Raw genomic sequence first — 20,958 nt, 5'->3', positions numbered from 1 at the left:
TAAAACTTGCATAGCTGTGGACAATTGCTCTTCTGTTCAGCTATGCACTTTGAGAGAATCTTATGGACTTAGCTCTTGTGTCATTTTTGTAAACCTCAATTCACATGAATGGCCTTGGAAAAAGTTTCAATAGAGGTTTCTTTTTTAGTTGCAATGGATTGCTATGTTTTTGGGATATGTCTGGTGACATAACTTTCTTCACTACTTCAGGTGTTTGACTAGTAGCTGGTATGAAGTAATCTGTTTTTAGTTTCTGTAATGCAATTTTCCAATGCTTTGTTAGTATAATTTAACACTACAGGTTAGAGATTCTCCAAGACCCTAAAATTTGTTGGCTGTGATTTTTTTATAGTCATTGAACAGGAGAACTTTACATTGGAAAGACCTGTAATATCCTATCAGAAGGGGTCAATTTTAGGCTCTATCACCATTTTAAAATCATCACACTTTTAATCTTTGTAGTGATAGGTAGTGGGGATTATTATTACCATAAGTTGCCTACTGTGTTACTGATTCAACTATGTGTTCCAGCAGAAAGTTTGAGCCATGTGTAAATAAAGATAAAAAAAAAGCATAAAAATGTGGCTGTATAACTGACACCCAATCATTTTAAGTTAGTCTGTGGTTTATATGGAGCCTCATAATCTACTATGTGCATACATGTATAACTATATGCAGGCCATGGATGTAATTTAATGTTTATATGGCAGACATGACACATGTACCATAGTGACTATTAACTTGCTGTTGCAATTGTATCGATTTCACATATTGTTTGTTTATGTATAGAGTTCTCTTCCTTTCAGACACGATGCTGCTGACAGGATCACAGTTTTTTACCAATGTATGATCAGTTTCAACCATGCTAGACAAATGTCTAGGCTGTCTCCCACAACAGAAATCTTAAAGCCATAATTTAAAAGATAGCACCAAACTCAGTTTGAGCATTGGATCAGCATTAGCGGTGTGCTTGCATGTATAGAACTCGTGTTTATAAAATCCAGTCCATACACCATTGCAGTATTGTTCAGTAGTCCCTTTAATCCAGTGTTTGCAGACTCCCATATAGCTACAGGGTATAAATGTAGTAACTATATATATTTTACAAGCGTATACATAATGTGATATGTTGATCAACATGCATCATAGTGATCATACATGCAGTACCACTATTAATGATAACATTGTGACAGTAGCCATCAAACCTGCATGGAGCCAATCCATGGGTTGTCATTGTTTCTGGAGAGAGCATTATACATCAACTACCTATTTCATTAAACTAAACTCTTTCAAATGGACAGATTTATGTCCATGATGGACATAAAAAACAAAAAAAAACCTAAAGAAACAAGATTATTAAAAATTATGTTATAAAAGGAAGAATAGGGATCTTCAAATAATTACAGAAACAAGATGAGTAGCTTAAAGTGAAAAGTAAAACAAGCTACAAATCCCTATTCTGACTCTACTAAGTATTTCAGCATTTAGACATGGAGTCAAAATATGGATTTATCGCTTAAGGAAATAATGTCAACACTATGTCTCAAACCTTAAGCTTATTTGTTTACTTTTTTACAATTACATTTTCACTTTAAGCTATCTATCTTGCTTCTGTTTTTGTTTTTTTGAAAATCCTTATTTCCCCCTTTTTTAAATTAACAATTTTAGTGATCTTGTAATTAAAAAAAAAACATTGCACTGTTGTTTGTAGCTTTTGACCTGACATTTATTGGTATCTACACGTACTTAACTGGCTGTTGAAGAGGCTAAAGATTGTGTAGCAACAGGCCATGTCATTGTCATCATCAGACAGATTTCTCAAGTATATGTGTAGAAGCTTTAATACATTGCTAAACAAAAACTTCAAGAGTTGACTGTAGTCGGTTCTAAGCTATCTTGATGATTCAGCTATATGTTCCAGGTGAGACATGCTTTTTATGTATGAATAGATAATTTGCATTAGATATTTGGAAAAAAAACAAATGCATGATATTGCATGATTATATACAATTAATGGTTTTTTTTTCCATAAACTGTGTGCAAGGTTTCTAACAACAAAAATATTGAAATTCTGAAAATGAACATAGGTTATTGTCAAATTTCATTTTATGCTATAAATACCAGTCATGAACTGACTTGTAGTGTGTTCCATGTCTTAGTCACAGCCTTTAGAGATACGTACCTTACTGAAGTGATGATATGAGTACTGTTTGATACCAAAGTCATGTGTAAAATTGTCAGTCAGTAACTTGAGTAAAAAGAAAATCATAAGTGACTTTGCAACATCAGCATATTCAGTTAATGTTTTGTGAACAGGCAGACAAGTAATGTTACACTAACTCTAAGTTTAATTAATAGTAATCATTTTTGTTAGCATTTAATGCAAATTTAATGAAAGCCTGTAGAGATTTCTAATTTCATTTTACCTTGTTGGACTGATTGTTTAGTCTGCGAGAGGTTGAAATACACGTACCTCCTTGGTTATGAATCCTACCATTGTATTTCTAACATTTTGTATACACATTAATTTTGTTTTGCATATGAGTTTACATATGAGAGACAAAACAGTATTTTTCATTAACGGAGTTGGATCAAGTCACCCAACTATTGATGGCTAACTCGTGACTTGCTATTAGAATCTAATATTTCATGCATGATTCTGAATAATTTTTCTATAATGGTACTCATAATTAACTTAACACTTTGAGACTGAGACCTTCTAATAAATTGCATAATGGAAAATAAAGCAAGAAAAATAAAAATCGAATGCAACAAGCAAACTTTTAACTTTTTAACTGCAAATATTTTACACTTTAACCACAGAGTCTTTGTTTAAATGTTTCCTACTATGAAAAAAAAAATAAATGAATAAAAATAATCAAAAAGATCAGCAAATAAAACTAAAATCGTTATTCGTGCCAGTAAATTCTTTACAATTTTTGAAGTCAAACAGATTAGCAGCAGATCTACTAGACATGTTGAATATCGGGGTAATCACTAACATCTGACATAAATGTGCACTAGATTAAGTTCATACAAGCTTGTAATAAGCCTACGCATAATGAAATGTATAGTAGCAGTTAGTTTTGAATAGTGCATGTTGTAACATGCACTATATACATCATTACAAAGGTGTGGTACCAAAGGGGTTTACTGGTAAAACATGCACTATATACATCATTACAAAGGTGTAGTACCAAGGGGGTTCACTGGTAAAACAAGCACTATATACATCATTACAAAGGTGTAGTACAAAGGGGTTTACTGGTAAAACATGCACTATATACATCATTACAAAGGTGTAGTACCAAGGGGGTTTACTGGTAAAACATGCACTATATACATCATTACAAAGGTGTAGTACCAAGGGGGTTTACTGGTAAAACATGCACTATATACATCATTATAAAGGTGTAGTACAAAGGGGTTTACTGGTAAAATATCTTTGCTATAATGTGCCTCGTAGGAACTGCTGCATAATCGATATTTAATGCTTAATAATCCTGGGTAAGTGATTCATCTAATACTGTTAAAACGTTTAAATTTAGCCAGTCTCATTTTTGAAACCTGTAAAACATTGAGATCAAGACCCTTCAAAGGGGTGACCTTGAGACCTACAACACTGATATTTAGTTCAGATTTTTGACTAAGATATTCACAACAAATCTATTGTTATTTTTCCAATTCTGTTTTATTCAACCTCAAATTCACAAATTTTTATTTACCTAGAAGATAACACCAAATACTATTATAATGTCAAGTCTGTGTATACTTACCTTCCTTATTTGCTTCAACAGCAATAGCATAAAGAATAGTTTGGGGATCTTGGGTGCCCATGGTGGTGAATGCTCTTGTTATGAACTTGGAAACAGAACTACTGGAGTTTGGAAGAAAGTAATTTACCAAGAGTAATCAGTACTTTATATCCTCTCTATTTTCAGTTTTTTTGGAGTCCGTATATTAAATGTTTTGTACTGTTTCCCTGTATCATGAAGCTGACCTTGTACCAGGTAATAGTAGTGGCAAGTTTTCTTCATTTGAAGTCCTCCATCTTTAGTAGTACAACAAAACTGATTTGGTGTCATTGTGACTTCTAGAGGAGTTGCATTTCCTACAGTTCTGGGCATATTTACTTTAATGATTCCATCACTGTTTATCAAGCTATCAGGACTTGCAGCTGAAAAACTTTAGTTTGACTCAACAAATTGATCACATTTGAAAAAGTTTTGTGTGATACTTTTCTTCATAGTCATTGACTACTAAAGCTTCTTAAATCTTTCCATATTTAACTGATGCATTGTTTAGTTTAGAACGCAATATATTCTTCATTGTTACTCTACAAACTGTTGCTGGTTTTATCTCGTAGCACACCAAACTTCGAAGAAGTTGCTCTCTTTCTTTCCTCTTTTCATACATAACTTTCTGACTGGCTTTAACCTTCTCTGACAAGATTTTCAAGCCTTTTCTGTTTTTTGTAATATATGTTTTAATGATAACAGATACTTTTCAGGCCTTCAGAGCCCAATAATTTCACCTAGGTTCTAAATGAAGGACTCATTCAGTGCTTTGGCACAGTGATGATAGGGAGCCTCTTTGTAATTTATTCAGCTGTTTTTCCTCTAATGAATTTGGCACCAAGATTGTTAGATGTCTAACCATGGTGTGGTATTTCATCACCTATAACTACCTGTCATGTAAGGTAGCCAAATGCATTTAATATTTTTGCCTGAAGAAACTTGCAAACAAGTCTAAATACCTTGTCATCTTCTTGTATTCCAGATTTACTAAAAACTGAGCTACAGCTTTCCTTCTTCCTTGTAATTTTTGTAACTGTGTCACAGCACAGATTTTCATGCTCTGAATAAAGGATGCCTAAGAATTCTAGCATTTTCAAATGCCCAACATGTACATAAGTTTGTGAAATACTTCACAGCATGATTAGTGCATTATTTTATACCTTACGACTGTAAAAACATTTCTCAATAATAGATTTAGAAAGGTTAGAATCATTGTTTATGATAATTTTATGTATCTCACTCAATGCATACTTGAACATGATTGAAAACCCTCCATTAAATGTTAAATCGTGGAGGATGGACTCTGCTGTTTCTTCTATGGTGTATGTATATATATATATATATATACCCACATACATACATACATACATACATACATATTGATGTATGATAGTTTACTTTGAAAATATACCAAAAAGTACTCCCCAGTGGTACAGTGGTATGTCTGCAGACTTAAACTGCTAGAAACTGTGTTTTGATACCTGTGGTGGGCAGAGTGCATATAGCCCTTTATGTAGCTTTGTGCTTAATAACAAACAACAACAGAAAAAAAGAGCAGCAGCAGTGTTAATTTACATGAAATTATCTATTGCATATATACGTACACACACACACACACACACCATATAACCAGTTTTGCTAAGCACTTTAATTCTTTATTTTTGATAATTTGAAAAGGCATAATATAATTTATTTTATGTTATAATTGATTGCATTTTATTATTTCTTAGTGAATTATTTTTACTAGCATTAAAGTGTCTTACTAGTAGGGATCTGACAAGCAATAGTTTTAGTCAGATGTGAGATAATTAGCTCCTGATGTTTAATTAGATTCGTATATTTTTGGATTAGACATTAGATATAGTCATACTTATTGAAAATGTACCATAAGCATGAGCTACCACTTCATTATAGTATAGTATTAAATTAGTTATGTCATTATTTTTTGAAACTTTAATAAGAATGTATAGTTTTACATGAGTGAGCAGTCATTTTAGTCCCCTTTAACTCTTTCTGTACTGTTGGGTTATATTTGTCTCAGCTTATGTTTGTGCAGGACTAATAGGATTCATACATCCCATAAAAATATTTTGAACATGTCATAAGTTTTTTACTTTCACCTCAGAATGTGTATGTAACACAGTGGTTTCCAAACTTCTTTCACAATATCTTAGCTCGCTTACCTTGAATTGCTTGACACCTCTGTTGCTGCATGCAAATTTTTTTTTTTTTGTCTTCTTAATTATTCTTTCTTTCTTTATTGAAACCTTTACAACACACCTAGTAACTTGTTGCAACACACAGTTTGGAAACCACTGATGTAACATGTTTCTGTTAATAGCTGCTGGAGCATGTAATCCAATAACAATGCTTACTGGAACACACACATGTCCCATATCCAAGTTTCAGAAACTGTACACAGGAACAATTTCCAAAAATGTAAAAAGCATTCCTTATGTATCGTACACATAGGTTATTTATATGTACCTATGTAGTTTCTTTTTTAAATAGAAAAGTCGTACTGAAAAGTTTAAGGGAATGAGGCATGTGGCAGAGTGAGATTGTGATTTAAACCCCAGTCTTTCACTGAGGTTCTTTGGATTGTGCTTGCTCTTGTTGTCACTGCAGATACCATGACCACCTGTGACATAGTCACAACACAACAGGTGGGCTAGATGTTTATTTAAACTACATAACTATCCGTATTGCAATATGAGGGTTTCCACTCTTAGTACTGGGGATACATTTTTAGAACTTTTCTACACCAAAACAATATCATTTTCAGATCATAAATGAGATTGTTTCACGCTATTCTGCAAGAAAAGCTAAACTTTTCAATGATGCTTAAATAAGCTGTTTTCATTTATCATGATTATAGTTTTGTCATTTTAATCTTCTATACAGGTTTGGTCATTTTGACCAGCCTTGCAATCACCATGAAACAATATGTACTGTAACTTTTAATGTTGTAAGTTTATCTTCACAAATTTTTTCAATTTTCTGACTAAACATTACCAATCTATTGTGCACAAAAAATCTGATGTTTAAATAATTTTTGCTAAAGATTTATCATAGAATGTGACTCAGACTAGACCAAGTACAAGGTGATTTTCATGTTGAGATTAAATTTTGTTTTTCATTATACAGTTCTCAGATTTCATTTCCATAACCTCTTGAACCTTCTAAGTAAATAGCAAAAGTTTTTCACTAACACTTTATCCTTTATTTTCTCTACCCTAATACTAAAAGCTCTGTCCATTTGGCCATACTTCTAATCACCATAAAAAGATATAGGGTAATTTAGATTTATTTTTTAAAAATTGCAACTTGTAATAGAAAATTACAACTATTTATCCTAAATAGTGTTAGGCTTCTAACAATTTATATTTATTTAATTTTATTGTTTCATTGCTTTGAACCATGTGTAAGTACTAAACCCACATAATATAGAAATTGCCTAATAAATGCATAGCTCAAGTTGCAATGTTGAATTACATAACTAATGACCTTGTTGTGTGCATACCCCAGTGTGCATGTAATTTTGGTTTATAGTTATTTCATAAAGTGTGTGTTATTTGTACTTTCTTAAGCTGCACCATATTGATATAGTAAGTCATTACACACTTCATCTTGATAAATAGCTATATCATGAAATATATAAATTTGTTTATAAAGATGTTGATGTATTAAAATTTAAAAAAGAAAATCAGTGAAATCACTTTAGCAAGAATAGAAATAGTGAAACATTGACATTAAAACTGTTAGGTGACTGTTTTGGGCTACTGCTTTTTTTTTCTTCAGACCCAAAATGATTAAAGCATTGTTTACGGGTAAAAATTCTATCCTTTTATACTTGTGCCTATTGAAATTGTCATTTTAAAATGAATATTATACTAAAAACAAAGACCTATTGTTCTGTTTTAGAGACCTGAATGTGGACTAATGTTTATTAGCTTATCAGACTGAGAATCCATGGGTCTTTGCCCTAGCCATTTAGCCCACTCCGTGCACAGTAAATTATTCAGGTGAACAAAAAGAAAAAAAAACATTTTTTTAAATGTACTTCAGGTGTCATGAAATTTTTTGTGTACTGTGTGTCATAAGTGCTGTGGTTTTCAGTGTACTATACTGACAATTTGTCTTGTGAGTTTGACCATGTGGGTGAAGACAATTTTAGTATTTTAACTTGTATTTTTACAGCATTTTGAACAGCTGTTTGAATATTCATATTCAACAATACACTTCTGAAGTGGTCTGGCATGGCCAGGTGGTCAGGGTGCTCCACTCGCAATCTGAGGGTCATGGGTTTGAGTCCCCTCCCACCAAACATGCTCGCCCTTTTAGTCATGGGGCATTATAATGTGACGGTCAATCCCACTATTTGTTGGTAAAAGAGTAGCCTAAGAGTTGGTGGTGGTGACTAGCTGCCTTCCCTCTAGTCTTGTACTGCTAAATTGGGACAGCTAGTGCAGATAGCCCTCATGTAGTTTTGCATGATATTCAAAACAAACAAACACTCTTGAAGTTCTTTACCATGTTAATGTAGTTCAGTTCATCAGTTTTAAAATTCATATAGTATTTATGATCAAGTATTAGGACCTTTAAATTGATAACTAGAGTTGAGGCAACTTTTATAAAGAGCTTATGTATTTCTATTTTTCTAAGAGTTCTCATTAACAGTATTTGCAATCTTGTATTTAGACTAAAGGTAAATTTCAGTATAATAAAGACATTCCAAAATGATTAATAGTTGAGTGTACCCCAAGACAAAACATGATTAACTTTTTTAAACATGGATGTGAATGATTTCAGACTTTAAAAAAAATTTAACAACCTCAATTTGTTTATGAATTTGTAATTGGATGTAATATGAAAAAATACAAACAACCTCAGTATAATAAACATGGTTTGCTGAAATGATTTGGAATTTATTGTAAATAATGTAATGTAGTAATGTAATATTTGAATTTATTTCAACTATAGGTAAATAAAACTTCTGCTGGGCTTATCCTGGGACGGGTAATTCACATGCTTGGTGGTTTAGGACTTTCCATTAATGGACGACACACATATTGTGGAGACTATATCTATAGTGGGCACACTGTTATATTAACCATGGCGTATCTTGTAATGCATGAGTGTAAGTATAGCTTACCAAATATAAGCTTAATAGTTTTTGTTTTTTTTGTACTGCTTTAAATTATTTTGCATTAAAAACATTATAACTAATATTCAACAAACAGTTTTGTGAACTTTGCTGCCTTTATCTTGTGGAAAATTTATTTAAGTAGCAAAGATAAGAACTAGTTTAATTTGTAGTAAAACAAAAACAAGTATAAAACATCACCAAAGTGATGTTTAAGGTTGCACCTAACATGGGTACCTCTGCATCAGACAAATAGTTCACTTGCTACAGTTGAAAGCAGTACAAGGAGGAAGCCCTTGCTTTCATTTATAACATAACTTTTTAAACCAAACACTGTTGAGTACATTATTGTTAGTTGTTATCACAAAGATAGTAGTGCTTAGTATGTTGGGATGAGCTGGGAAATAAATGGCTGATGCTTATTATTATTTATTAATCATCATATTCTTAAGTCTCTCTTATAACAATCTAAGAGTTATAAACCCCAACTTAGGTTTTTGGGGTTTTCAAAAAGTATTAAGACCTTCAGTTTAACCAAAAAACATCATTAAAGTAGAGATCCAGTGAGTAGAGTAACAGCTAAAATTTCTGCTGATTATTCTGATTCTGACGTCAGAAATGCTCACCAATGCTTGAAGTTGTTGTGATGATTTACATGCCAAAATGTTGCATTTTAACTTGGGGAGTGCAAAAGCAGTATAGCACTTCACTAACTTCAACACATGATATCCATCAAGATAACTCATCACACCAGGCTAAAACTGCTGCCTTCATAGCAATTACCATTCATTGTAAAACATTCATTGGTCTCATTTAAAAAAGAGGGGAAACAGTAATAAGGGGCAGTTGTCAGATTACCTGTTGATGTATTCATCAGTATCTAATGATGTGGACATATTTTTATACATGTATTAAAAAATAAAAAATTATTAATCTATTTAAGAAATTGAAAGTTGTTTAGGCTGGGAATAATTAGTTTGGGATTTGCAAGAACTTTGCTCGTGTGAAAACGGTCTGTGGGGCTCAAAATATTTGAAACGTATGTGAGATTGATACATACACGTGTAAGTACGTATCATATAAATATTGGTTTTTATGAAGGATAATGTAATCTGTGTATTCTATGAATATTTTGTTTTTCTTTTGTCAAGGTAAATTTAATTTTGCTTAAGTAACAAGCAGTACAAGTCATTGAATCCTGAATGTTATATATAAAATTGTCCGGAAATGCACATTACTCACAAATTATATTTGCTTAGTAAGAATTCTCTTTATTAATTAAATGAGCATTATAAGCTTTAGCTGTATCAGGTTTCTGATTGGCTTCTATTCTCATTGAGAGTAGGAAACTTCCTATCACACAGTTTTCTTTTTAACATGTCATGTGCCCCTCTCTTTAAAGACTTCTTTATATACATCTGATGTTCTATAGCATGTTATTTACTCTTGGTCTAGAATCAAATCTTTTAGCCTTCTTTACATGCTTCTGATGTTCTATTGCATGGTAGTTACTCTTGGCCTAGAATCACATCATTTAGCCGTTGTGACATAGTAAGATTCTCACTTAATTCCTTTGTCGCTAATGTTAGTTTTGGGACATTGACGTTCTTGTAACTGCTTTCACTAACACTGTACAGACTAATGGTTGATTGACATTTCATGTAATACCTTCCTCTTTGTGTGGGTGTTGTGTCAATTGTCTCAAGTTTCTCTTATTTTCAATGTTCCTGCTGGTCAATTTGGATTATGGGTGTGAGCCTTCGCAAATAGACTTGGAAGGTCTGTTCTGTGGTTATAATTAAGTGACCAGACAATTTAGTTGCAGAAACTTTTACATTCCATACTCTTATTAGGACAGGAATGTGTGTAGAATTCTCCTATTCATCAATTTTCCTGTAAGGTAGACACTTGAACCCTGAGCTTCCTTTAGATTTGCTATAATCTACTGGATATGCCTTCCTTTTTCTGACTAATAGATCAACTTTTGTCCCTGGTTCATCATGGCATTTTGGAAAGGAGTTTTTCAAACCAACAACCAAAAGTACATCCTCCCCTTTACTTTTTTTACTTGTTTTTTCTATGAATCCATTTAGAATTGCTAGAGAAGAAGGGCTGTTTCAAGATTGTCCTTTTGGTGCAAAAAGGAAGATCCTTTGTAAAATCTTTTTTAATGTATGTTTGTTTAAGTGCTTTTCAGTAGATAAGATTTGGCACATATTTTGTTATTTACACTGTAGTCTCATCGTCTTATAAGACTAGTACTTATTGATCAGAGCCACTTGTGTTTTTAGTTTTTTTGGTTGGGTCTTGGTTCTATTGCTACTGAAGTTTTCTTCATTAAATATAGTAGATGCTGTGCCTTGTTTTTGTCACCCTCTGTTTTATAACAATAGATGCTGACTTTAAGTTTCTTTCCATTATTTTTCTTTGCATATTTGGATATGCTTTTTCTTTTCTCATGTTAGGTCCAACCTTCTTACCTATCTCACTCTATGATCCTCTGGTGGTTGCCCTCTGGTTTAATTCTCTAGAAAGTTAATTGTGAATAACTTTTTGTTGTTGTTGTTTAGATAATTTCTTGTTTCTGTATCTTTACAGCCACTAGTGTTCTTGTGAAAACCTTTTTGTTGGATGGGTTGATGGATGTCTTTCTTTATTATTCAATGTATTTACATCCATTGACTTTTGTCCTATCATTTCTTCCTTCTTTTCTCCCCAATACATGTATTCTGTAGTGTCTCACTTGCCAACTATTTCTCACTCCTTTCTTTCTTTCATTTCTAGGTCATATTCTGTGCTTCACTTGTATCAGTATAAAATAAGCAACATAAAATGACCAGCATTGCAAATTATAATAATAATAATAATAATTATTATTATAAATTAATATATAAATGGGCTCTTAAGCTAATTTCTTGTATCATCTATATCATCTGATATTCTGAGTCACATTAATCAATCATATCTGCTAGTTTGTCTCCAGATGTAGGTGATTTGTTTTTTTATTTATCGTGGGATTTTCCACTGTGTTGTTTTATGGATCTAGTGTATGCTTATGGTTTGAAATATATTTTCTGTGACTCCTATAGCATTGGCCTAGTTGGACTGGTTTGTAATTGACTTTGTGTTTCATGGCTATTCATATCTTACTGGGTGGTGAGGATGAAATGTTGTGACTACCTTGTATTTTCCTATCATTTGAATGAGGGATAGAAAAAATAATTTTATATGTTCCACAGATTGTATTTGCTCTACTTTGTGTGAGTCAGGTTGAAACTTGTAGCATATTTTCTATAATAGCACTTTAAATTTTAGCACAATTTTAATAAGGTGATAAAAGAAAAGAACATTTCTAAATACTGTGATTTTGGTCTTTAAAGTATTAAGTGTTTTCTTGAACAATTAACAATAGAAATTGTATATATGTGATTATAAGATCAAATATTTATCACACAAATACTTTTTAGAGTGCTAGTTGTTTGGAAAGTTAATGTTTGAAATTGTCTAGTAACAATAGTAGCAACATGCAAGTTTAATTTATGCCTTTTTTTCTTCCTAAAGACACTCCTCGACGTTGGTGTTTTATTCACTGGCTAATGTGGGTAGCAAGTGTTACAGGGATCTTTATGGTGCTTCTATCTCGTGGCCATTATACTGTGGATGTTATCATAGCCTACTTTGTTACTACTAGAATCTTCTGGATATACCATACACTAGCTAACAACCCAATTCTCAAAGTAAGTTTTTCTTCAAGGAACATCACCTTAATAGTTATAGCATGAGTTGATTTAAAATATATATTATAGTATTTTTATAAATTACTAGCTTGTAATTTTTATGATGTACAATTTCAAATTTGAGTAAAATTTCATATAGGAGAGTCAAGGTCTTTTTGTAACTGTAGTTGTATGAGTAGTACTTTTAGGTACCTAGGTTGTAATCTTAAGGAAAAAATTTAAAAAACCTACGTAGAAACTAGTAAAGTTATTTTAAATACATAAACCATTGTGACTAGTAATGTATCTTCAATCACTAAGAATTATGTTGTAGTTTACGTTAAACGTAATAAATCTTTCATATCAGTGTATTTTATAAATGTTTTTGTTTTATCTTAAAATTGGTATGTTCTTCTCACCAGGTTATTTTCTTACTTTGTTTTATGATAAGTTACATATCAATGCCCCAAATAGGATTGAAAAAGGTAGGAATGAGGGCGTACTCTGTATGTGAAATAAATGACTGTGTTGAGAGTGGAAATCTCAAGGATTTTAATTCACCTTTCTAATTTTTACTGCCAATTATTAATTATTTATGAATACAATTTCACTTGTAATAGTAAATAAATATGAAAATAACTGAGTTTCCTTTCATTTGTCATTTGGGTTTCAAACAAACCCTTTTGTAAAATTCTATTTACTTATTTGCATTTTAATATGATGAGAAACGTTGTGGCTTGAGTTTATGTATGCGTAGTGTATAAGGTAAGAAACAGCTACAACCAAAGGACTCCGAGTTTCTTTTTATTTCTACATTAGAACAAATTCCAGTTTTGCACATTTTTGGGGAGCTGGTAGTGCTCTGGATTTGGGAGATGGCAAGCCAGATTTAAATCAATGCTTTATCACAATATTTCTGAAACAGTCTTACCTTTTTCTCACACAAAGCTATCTCGATCTTTGCATAGCGAAAAAAACAAATTTCCGCCAGCTCACTAGTTTTTATACCCTATCAGTTTTGCACAATTTCTGAACATGTATATACCATGTGACTACTCTCTACCAATAGTATTGTGCCAGCTATACTGGAGCAGCTAGCTTCCTCTGCTATTCCTGCTCAATTTTCACTTTCTTGATTGGTATAACTTTGTTTAGACATGTGCTTAAACTTTTCAAATGTGACTACGATTTTTGCTTGTGATTTGTTACCATTTTGGACAAAGTTTATTCACCAATTTATTGATTTTTGTGTTTGAATTTCAATTGTTTATACAACTTAGCATTCAAATAATATGAATTTGAGGTTTAGTGTGGCAGACAATGAAATGACAGGAGACATCACACATGGCACGATTTTCCAGAATGCAGAGTCTACTTTATCTGTTCAAGAAGTACAAGCCTTGGTATGTGATTGGAGTTGACAAATTATACTTCTTTTCCACCTGAACATGTTTCCGAGGAAGACTACCACCCAGATGAAGAAACTTTTGACTCTATTTTTCTGGCAACTTCCTTTTTTCTTTCTTCTTCTTGGTCAAGAGATTTTTCCTTCCACTCCTTTCTTGCATCTGGTTAATCATATTTTGTATATTTCCTCTATGGCCTGTGATTCCTCACCTTCCTTACTGAGTGAAATTCCACCTTCAGATTATCATATTTTTCCTCCTTCACCCAACATAATTGTTCTTTCTCAGAGATTTTCTGACCAACTACAGTCAGGTGTAGGCATGCCCCATCTCCCTTGTTTGTTGGACCAATATGCCTTGGCTTACCATTGAGCCTCGAATCCTTCTTTGCATTCTCAGCATTTGAATCCTCTCATTCTCTTGTGGGGCTCAAATCCTGGGGCTTCAGTTCACTTAAATCAAGCTCAGTTTCCAGGATTCGTCTTGCCCTGACTTCTCTTTACATTATCATTCCTCCCTCCAAGTAATGTCTATAGCCTTTTTCCAATCACCAGAAGCCTTTTTGGATGAACTCAGGACCCTCCTATGTGCCACTATGCCTCATTTATTAGCCTTTGCCCTTTCTTTCAATATCTGACCATTTTTATTTGTTGGGACTTGTTAGGGACGGAAGCAATATTTGAGGGGTACGTCTTCCCCTTTCCTCCTTGCGGAATATCTGTTGGGTCCCATTTCTATGTAAAAGCATTTTTGGAAGTCATCCAGATTCCTTAGAATCCTAGATTGATTTGGCTAGGTTAGATTTTCTCTTATCCTCCCTGGCTATACATTTGTCTTGTCTTTCTCTTCCCTCCCGGGATTCTCATGTCCTGGTGTCCTGCCTTCCTATTACCACATCCCGACTCTTTCCTTCTTCCAGGCATTCCTGTCTCTATCGTCGCTTTTCCTCACGCCTGTACGACCAGAAGCTAGTGTTATCAGTGACACAACAGAGGTTTCTGGTCCAGTGGGAGCCAGGTTGCTCCACTTTTTGGTTGAGTAGTGGCATTTTATGATAGATTCACAGGTTCTACAAGTTCTGTTGGATGGTTTCTGCCTTCAATTCCAGTACCCATCCCCATTCTCCAATTTCCTTTTCTCCTCCATGGGATGTTTCCTCTTTCAGTCACCTTTTCAAAGCTGTTCTAGACCTCCTGCACAAAGGAGCTATCGAGCAGGTGTGGCCCACTCAACCAGGGTTTTATTCCTGTCTATTTATTGTCTCCAAGAAGACTGGTAATTGGAGACTAATCATAGACCTGTCCTGGTTGAATTCCTCCCATTCCTCCACCTCATCCAGAGTTGCATCTGTTCATGGATGCATCTTTGGTGGGTTGGGGGCTTTCCTCAACTTACAAGAGATTTCCAGTCTGTGGTTGCTCGAGGAGTCTGCCCTCCATATCAAGATACTTAAGCTCTTAGCAGTTTGTTGGTCTTTGACCCATTTACTTCCACTCTTGAAGGGGTGGGTGGTTATGATACACTCAGACAATTACACTGTCATCAGTTATCTCGCAGAGAAAGGTGGAACCAAATTCTGGTCTCTGTTTTTGGATTCTGGATCTTCTTTTCTGGGCCCACGATCACCACATGGTGGTCTTGGCTTGTCATGTTCCTGGTGCTATTAACACTTTCAATACGGGCTCAGTCAATTTGACAGACCATGTAACCTTTTTGTACTCGTTTAAAGTCTTTATAGATTTAATACTTAACTCTCAATATAGTGGGTATATTTTCATGAAATTTGGCAGCCTTTCAGTTAATATTACAAGTCTTTCACATACAAAAACTCATATTTCTTAGTGAAATATTTTTATTAAAATAGAGATTTGTCCATGAATATATTGAGTATTTGTTTTGAATAGTCCGTATGCAAAGTAATTTTCATGTTAAAATTAAAAATACTTTTCCTCATCTCAAAAATCTCAAATTTCCTTTGTTTAAACCCTAAAACCTCCTAAATGCATTTCAAACGTTTTTTCAGTAAAATTTTATAGTTTATCTGTTATTTTCTTTATCCTATCTCATTCCAAATGTCATTTAAAAGTCAGAGCCTATGAACATATGGGAATTTCTATCAAAACTCAAAAAAATTGTGTAACCCTGTGTTTTCTCTATATGCCAATGTAGTGAAGAAACAGGACATCAACCTGTGCTATCAAATTTTTCTATTCTCAGCAAGTCTAATACTGACATGGAATTATTGATTAAAGAAATCCTCCACATCAAACAGCATTCTCCAACACTGAACTACATGCAGTCTTCATTTAAACTATGCATTTTTTAATATGTTCGTGTTACTGATTTTACTTTTTTTTTGTCGTTGTGTTTTCTTGCTGTAATTTCTCCTCATGATTACTGTTTTGTGTTTTATTTGTTTAATTATCGTTAAATTTAGCATGTTTACTTTAGCAATATCCAAAGACTTATGTAAATTCATTTTATTTTGCTTTAGATAATTGAAGATGGAATCTGATAGAATTCCGAAACGTTTATCAATGTCCCCTTTTTATTAATAAACAATGTTGTATATCATAAGTACTGTAATCTTGTTTATTATGAAAAACAAGAAATAAGGTACTTACCTAATCTTTTTTCTTGCTGTTGGGTTTCGAAGATAGTTAACCCTAATTTCTTATACTATATAGTAATGCACTTAATAATTTTTATTTAATTAAATATTGCACCAAAGAATAGACTAATAACATGCAAAAAGTAGACAAGTTCACTTACCTCTCAAAATTTTCCTAGCTCTCTGACTATACGACAAGACCTGTTACAAATTCATCCAAGCTAGTTGTTAACTTTCCCACAGGAACGAATCTTGTACTGTGAGTGAATTTGAAGATATTCTGTTCAGAATAGAATGTGATACTATACGTCATTTGTTAGATGAAAACCTTGACTTTCTATTGGTTATAAATAATATATGATGAAATATGAGAGAAATATCAATGAATTGTAAAAGAGAGGATGTGACAGGTGGGTGTGGCAGGAGGGGTCTGATTTTCTATTTGATAGCTCTGTAACCAAACAAAATTGAAGACTATAAAAAAAATTGAGGTTTGTCTGAGCAATAACTATTTTATAGAGAGTAGTTTACTTTTAATTTCGTACATTTTCGAGGGGTGATGGATAAAATAGGGATGATGACATGCTAAGAGAAAATGTGTCACGTGGGTCACACTAGTGGAAATTCAAGATTTTTTTTTTAATATTGCCTTGTAGAATTAAGAACTTGTATATTATTAAAATATGGATTATTAGCTAAGATTTTATGCTATTCTAATTGGTATAACATGAGCAAAAAGTATTATAATAAAAATTTGAATGTAAGACACTAAAAACTTGTGTAATGTACAGTAAAGGGTACCTGGGGCAATAGGGTTAATTTAGCTGACGATCATTTATCTTGCCCCACAGGTTTATCTTTCATCCACAGGTTTTTTTGGTGGGTGTGTTCTCAACTGGAAACACCTCGTATCAATGCCTTTGTCACTCACTGGAACCCCAAACCCTTTTGATTACACATTCCAAACCTTTCTCAGCTCTGGGAGTAGGTGTGTTCAGTCAGGATTGGAGGGGATTTCACATCTATGCTTACCCTCCGACCTGACTCCTGTCCAGAGTTCTATCCCTCATCCAGACCATTCCTTGTCTAGTCCTGCTTGTTGCTTCATATTGCCCTGCTCAGCCATGGTTCCATTTGCTTTGGCCTTTACTTGTGCAAATCCTCTGCCCTTACCTCTGTCTTGGTTGATTCTCCATCAACCTCGATAGGACATTGTTCACCCTGACATCACCAAATTCCGTCTTCACGCTTGGCTTTTGTCAGGTCCATTGCATCAGCCCAGGACCAGACTCCTCAAGTTGCATCTTTCCTTTCCTGAACCATTAGACCTTCATCCTTGACTGTTTGCTGTGGCTACTATTCCTTTCATCCTTCAGTCCCTCATCTTTTCCAATTCTTCACTTGGTTGTTTGACCAGGATGTGTCTGTTTTGACTATATCTAGTTATCAGGCTGCCCTGTTGAACACCTCTGTTTCTCTCAGTTCCATAAGGATTTCTCCTCCCCCCATTACTTCATCCTCCACATTCTTTTGTTTTACAGGATTTGGATCTTAATGTGGTCCTATAAGTCTTTTTTCGTTCTTCCTTTCTACCTTTTTTGCTATGTATACCTTGTACCATCTTTCCCTTAACACCTATTTCCTCCTCATTTCTTGTGGTTGTCAGAGCTTGGATGTTTATGCCATTACTGTTTCCTGCACCTTTTACCATTCCTCTTATGTAATCCTCTACCCTGACTGGGCCTTCATCCAAAAGAATTTCATTGCACATTATCTGCACAACCTGACTTTACTTGAGTTTCCCCTGTATGTTTTGCCCAGATGGACCTCACTCGACAGAATAACTTCATCAATTGACAAAAACAAATAAACCTTCTGGAGTTTCACCTGGATGTTTTTACCCAGGTGGACCACTTTAGACAATTTCCTAAATAGTACAATATTGGGCACAATCCTGTGAAAAACTATAAATATGTTTGTTGGTACATCACTTGTCCAGTACTGTAAGTATTATTACTGCATTCAACTGTGCTTGTTTTTATTTCTTCCATTCCACCCATTTTGTGTTACTTTTCTGTTTCCTGGGTGAAGAGCATACCTGTTCCAAAAGTAGTGCGGTACCCTACTGGTGTGCTTCATTTTCATTTTGTAGCACACCCGTTAATTCCCAGCAGTTACTTTCTACTTTGTTGATATTTGTATGCCTAAGTTGGCCCCTCCACCTTTGCAATGTTGGATTCTAGCTACTTGCATTTCCCCTGGACATTTTTGCCTGGGTGGACTGCTCCAGACAATTTCCTTAATCACTTAATGTCTTCATGTCTAGATCAAATGGTCCTCCTGCCCCACATGTTGTTATTCTGTTTTTTCACTAGTACAATATCAGGCAAAATCTTGTCCACTTTTTTATATTTGTACACCTAAACTGGCCCCTCCATTTTTGTAATGTGGGATTCTAGCTTTGTGTGAAGGAGGTAAGACCATTTTGGAAGGTAACATTTTCTTAAACTGAAAATGTATTTCTGATTGGTACTTACCTCATCTCGCACACTTTTCACCCTTCCTCCCAACTGTCGGTTTTATGTTAATACCTGCCAATTCTCAAAAGTGAGGATAGCAGAAGGAGCTAGCTATGCCAGTATAGATGGTGCAGTACTATTGGTGGAGAGTAGTCACATGATATATACATGTTCAGAAATGACATGAAACTGATGGAATATAAAGATAGGTGTGCCAGTGGCAAACGTTTTTTTAGCAATGCTTAGAGTAGAGGTAAGTACCTATCAGAAATACATTTTCAGTGTAAGATAATTGAGCACTTTAAGCTCCGGATACATTATAAGAGTGACAATCAAATCCTTAGCATGAGTGGTAAGGTACTGCTGACTGACTGACAATAGCAGATAACTTGATAGCTTTGGCATAAATACAAAAACAAATGCTAATTTTATGATATTAGCTATTCATGTATATAAAATGATAATTGGTGTCATGGGCAAAATATCAAAGGATGGATTATCAAAAAAAAAATGTAGAACAGGACAGTGGTGGTCTGAAATTGATTTGAGGCAGAATGCCTCTCCAAAAAAAAACATCTAGCTGGAGCATTACTGTTATATATGTAGTTAGTTGTTGCATTCTTGTATATATAGATATTTCTAATATTTCAGTCATTTTTGTATTATGAAAGAACATTTTTTTTTTCTGAATCCGAACAGAATGAAGAGTCAACAAACTTTTTATCTAATGTTTGGTGGTTTTCATTATTTTTGTACTTTGAACGAAATGTGAATGGTGTGTTACCTAATCAGTTCCAGTGGCCATTACAATGGCCAAGGCGGTGTTTCAGGTCACCTCATGTTTCTTAGCACTAAACCGTAGTAAGTATCTTAACAATTGTTTTGTTGTTATTTATTTACAATTTTGCAAAAATTTAAATTTGTTGATAAAGATCAAAATGTTTGCTATTCAGGTTAAAATAAGTAGGGTTGGCTATTTATCTGAAAATGTAGTACTGGTTATTGTTTAGTGAATATCAGTATCAGCATGATATTTTGTTTCTTATGGTAAACTTGCATTGGAATATAGATTTCATTATGATTGTATCTTGCTTAACAAACGAAATACTTTTGTACATATAATAATTATATTGGTGATTTAGAATTAATTGCTTTTCTCAGATGTAATAAGGTTTTTTTCTTTGTGTACAAACAAGTTTTGACATGATGCCTATAAATTTATTTTTGAGGTGAGTTTTGTTGTAAATATCACTGTTTTATGGATAATCTTTGGGAAATCTCTTCCTTTGTGGGATAGATTCACAAAGTCACACAAACTAGCAATTAGTAGATCACATTTAACCTGCACAAGGCATTATATATACCATGAGAAATATTTTTTTTTAACTTACATTCAGATCAGAGAGAGAGAGAGAGATTGTTCAAAGTGTAAAGGAATACCATATTGGATGTATATAATTAGTTAAATGTGTTAAAACTTTGTCTTAAATGCTGTGAAGTGTTCATACAAAGTTACCAGCAGTTTTTACATACTAATTAAAAGTAAACTGTTGCAGATCTTTATATGGCAACACACTACATTAATGTAAGTAATTTTATATGTAAAAATAAACACAGGAAAAACACAATAAGTAATGGCAACTAGATGGTTATTATTGTAACAAATGTATTATGTATTTATTTTTAATATGAATGTTATTTAGATTAAATCTGTATTAATGGTACAAAATGTTATGGGGAGAGAAATAGATAAAAATGGAGGG

General features: G+C 33.5%; 1 protein-coding gene across 3 annotated transcripts in view; it reads left to right on the top strand.

Annotated features, from left to right (window-relative positions):
* The window catches only part of LOC106463666 (phosphatidylcholine:ceramide cholinephosphotransferase 2-like), a 40,017-nt gene that overhangs the window by 14,734 nt on the left and 4,325 nt on the right, over positions 1-20,958 (top strand). For all 3 annotated transcript variants that reach the window (XM_022391243.1, XM_022391242.1, XM_013923719.2), the window contains exons 4-6: positions 8,781-8,937; positions 12,505-12,680; positions 19,895-20,056. In XM_022391243.1, the coding sequence (XP_022246951.1) occupies positions 8,781-8,937; positions 12,505-12,680; positions 19,895-20,044 (483 nt within the window). In that variant the 3' untranslated portion in view covers positions 20,045-20,056. The remainder of the gene's footprint in view (positions 1-8,780; positions 8,938-12,504; positions 12,681-19,894; positions 20,057-20,958) is intronic.

This window comes from Limulus polyphemus, unplaced genomic scaffold, assembly GCF_000517525.1.
Source record: "Limulus polyphemus unplaced genomic scaffold, Limulus_polyphemus-2.1.2 Scaffold1457, whole genome shotgun sequence".
NCBI lineage: Eukaryota > Metazoa > Arthropoda > Merostomata > Xiphosura > Limulidae > Limulus > Limulus polyphemus.
This window is presented reverse-complemented; position numbering and strand designations above follow the sequence as displayed.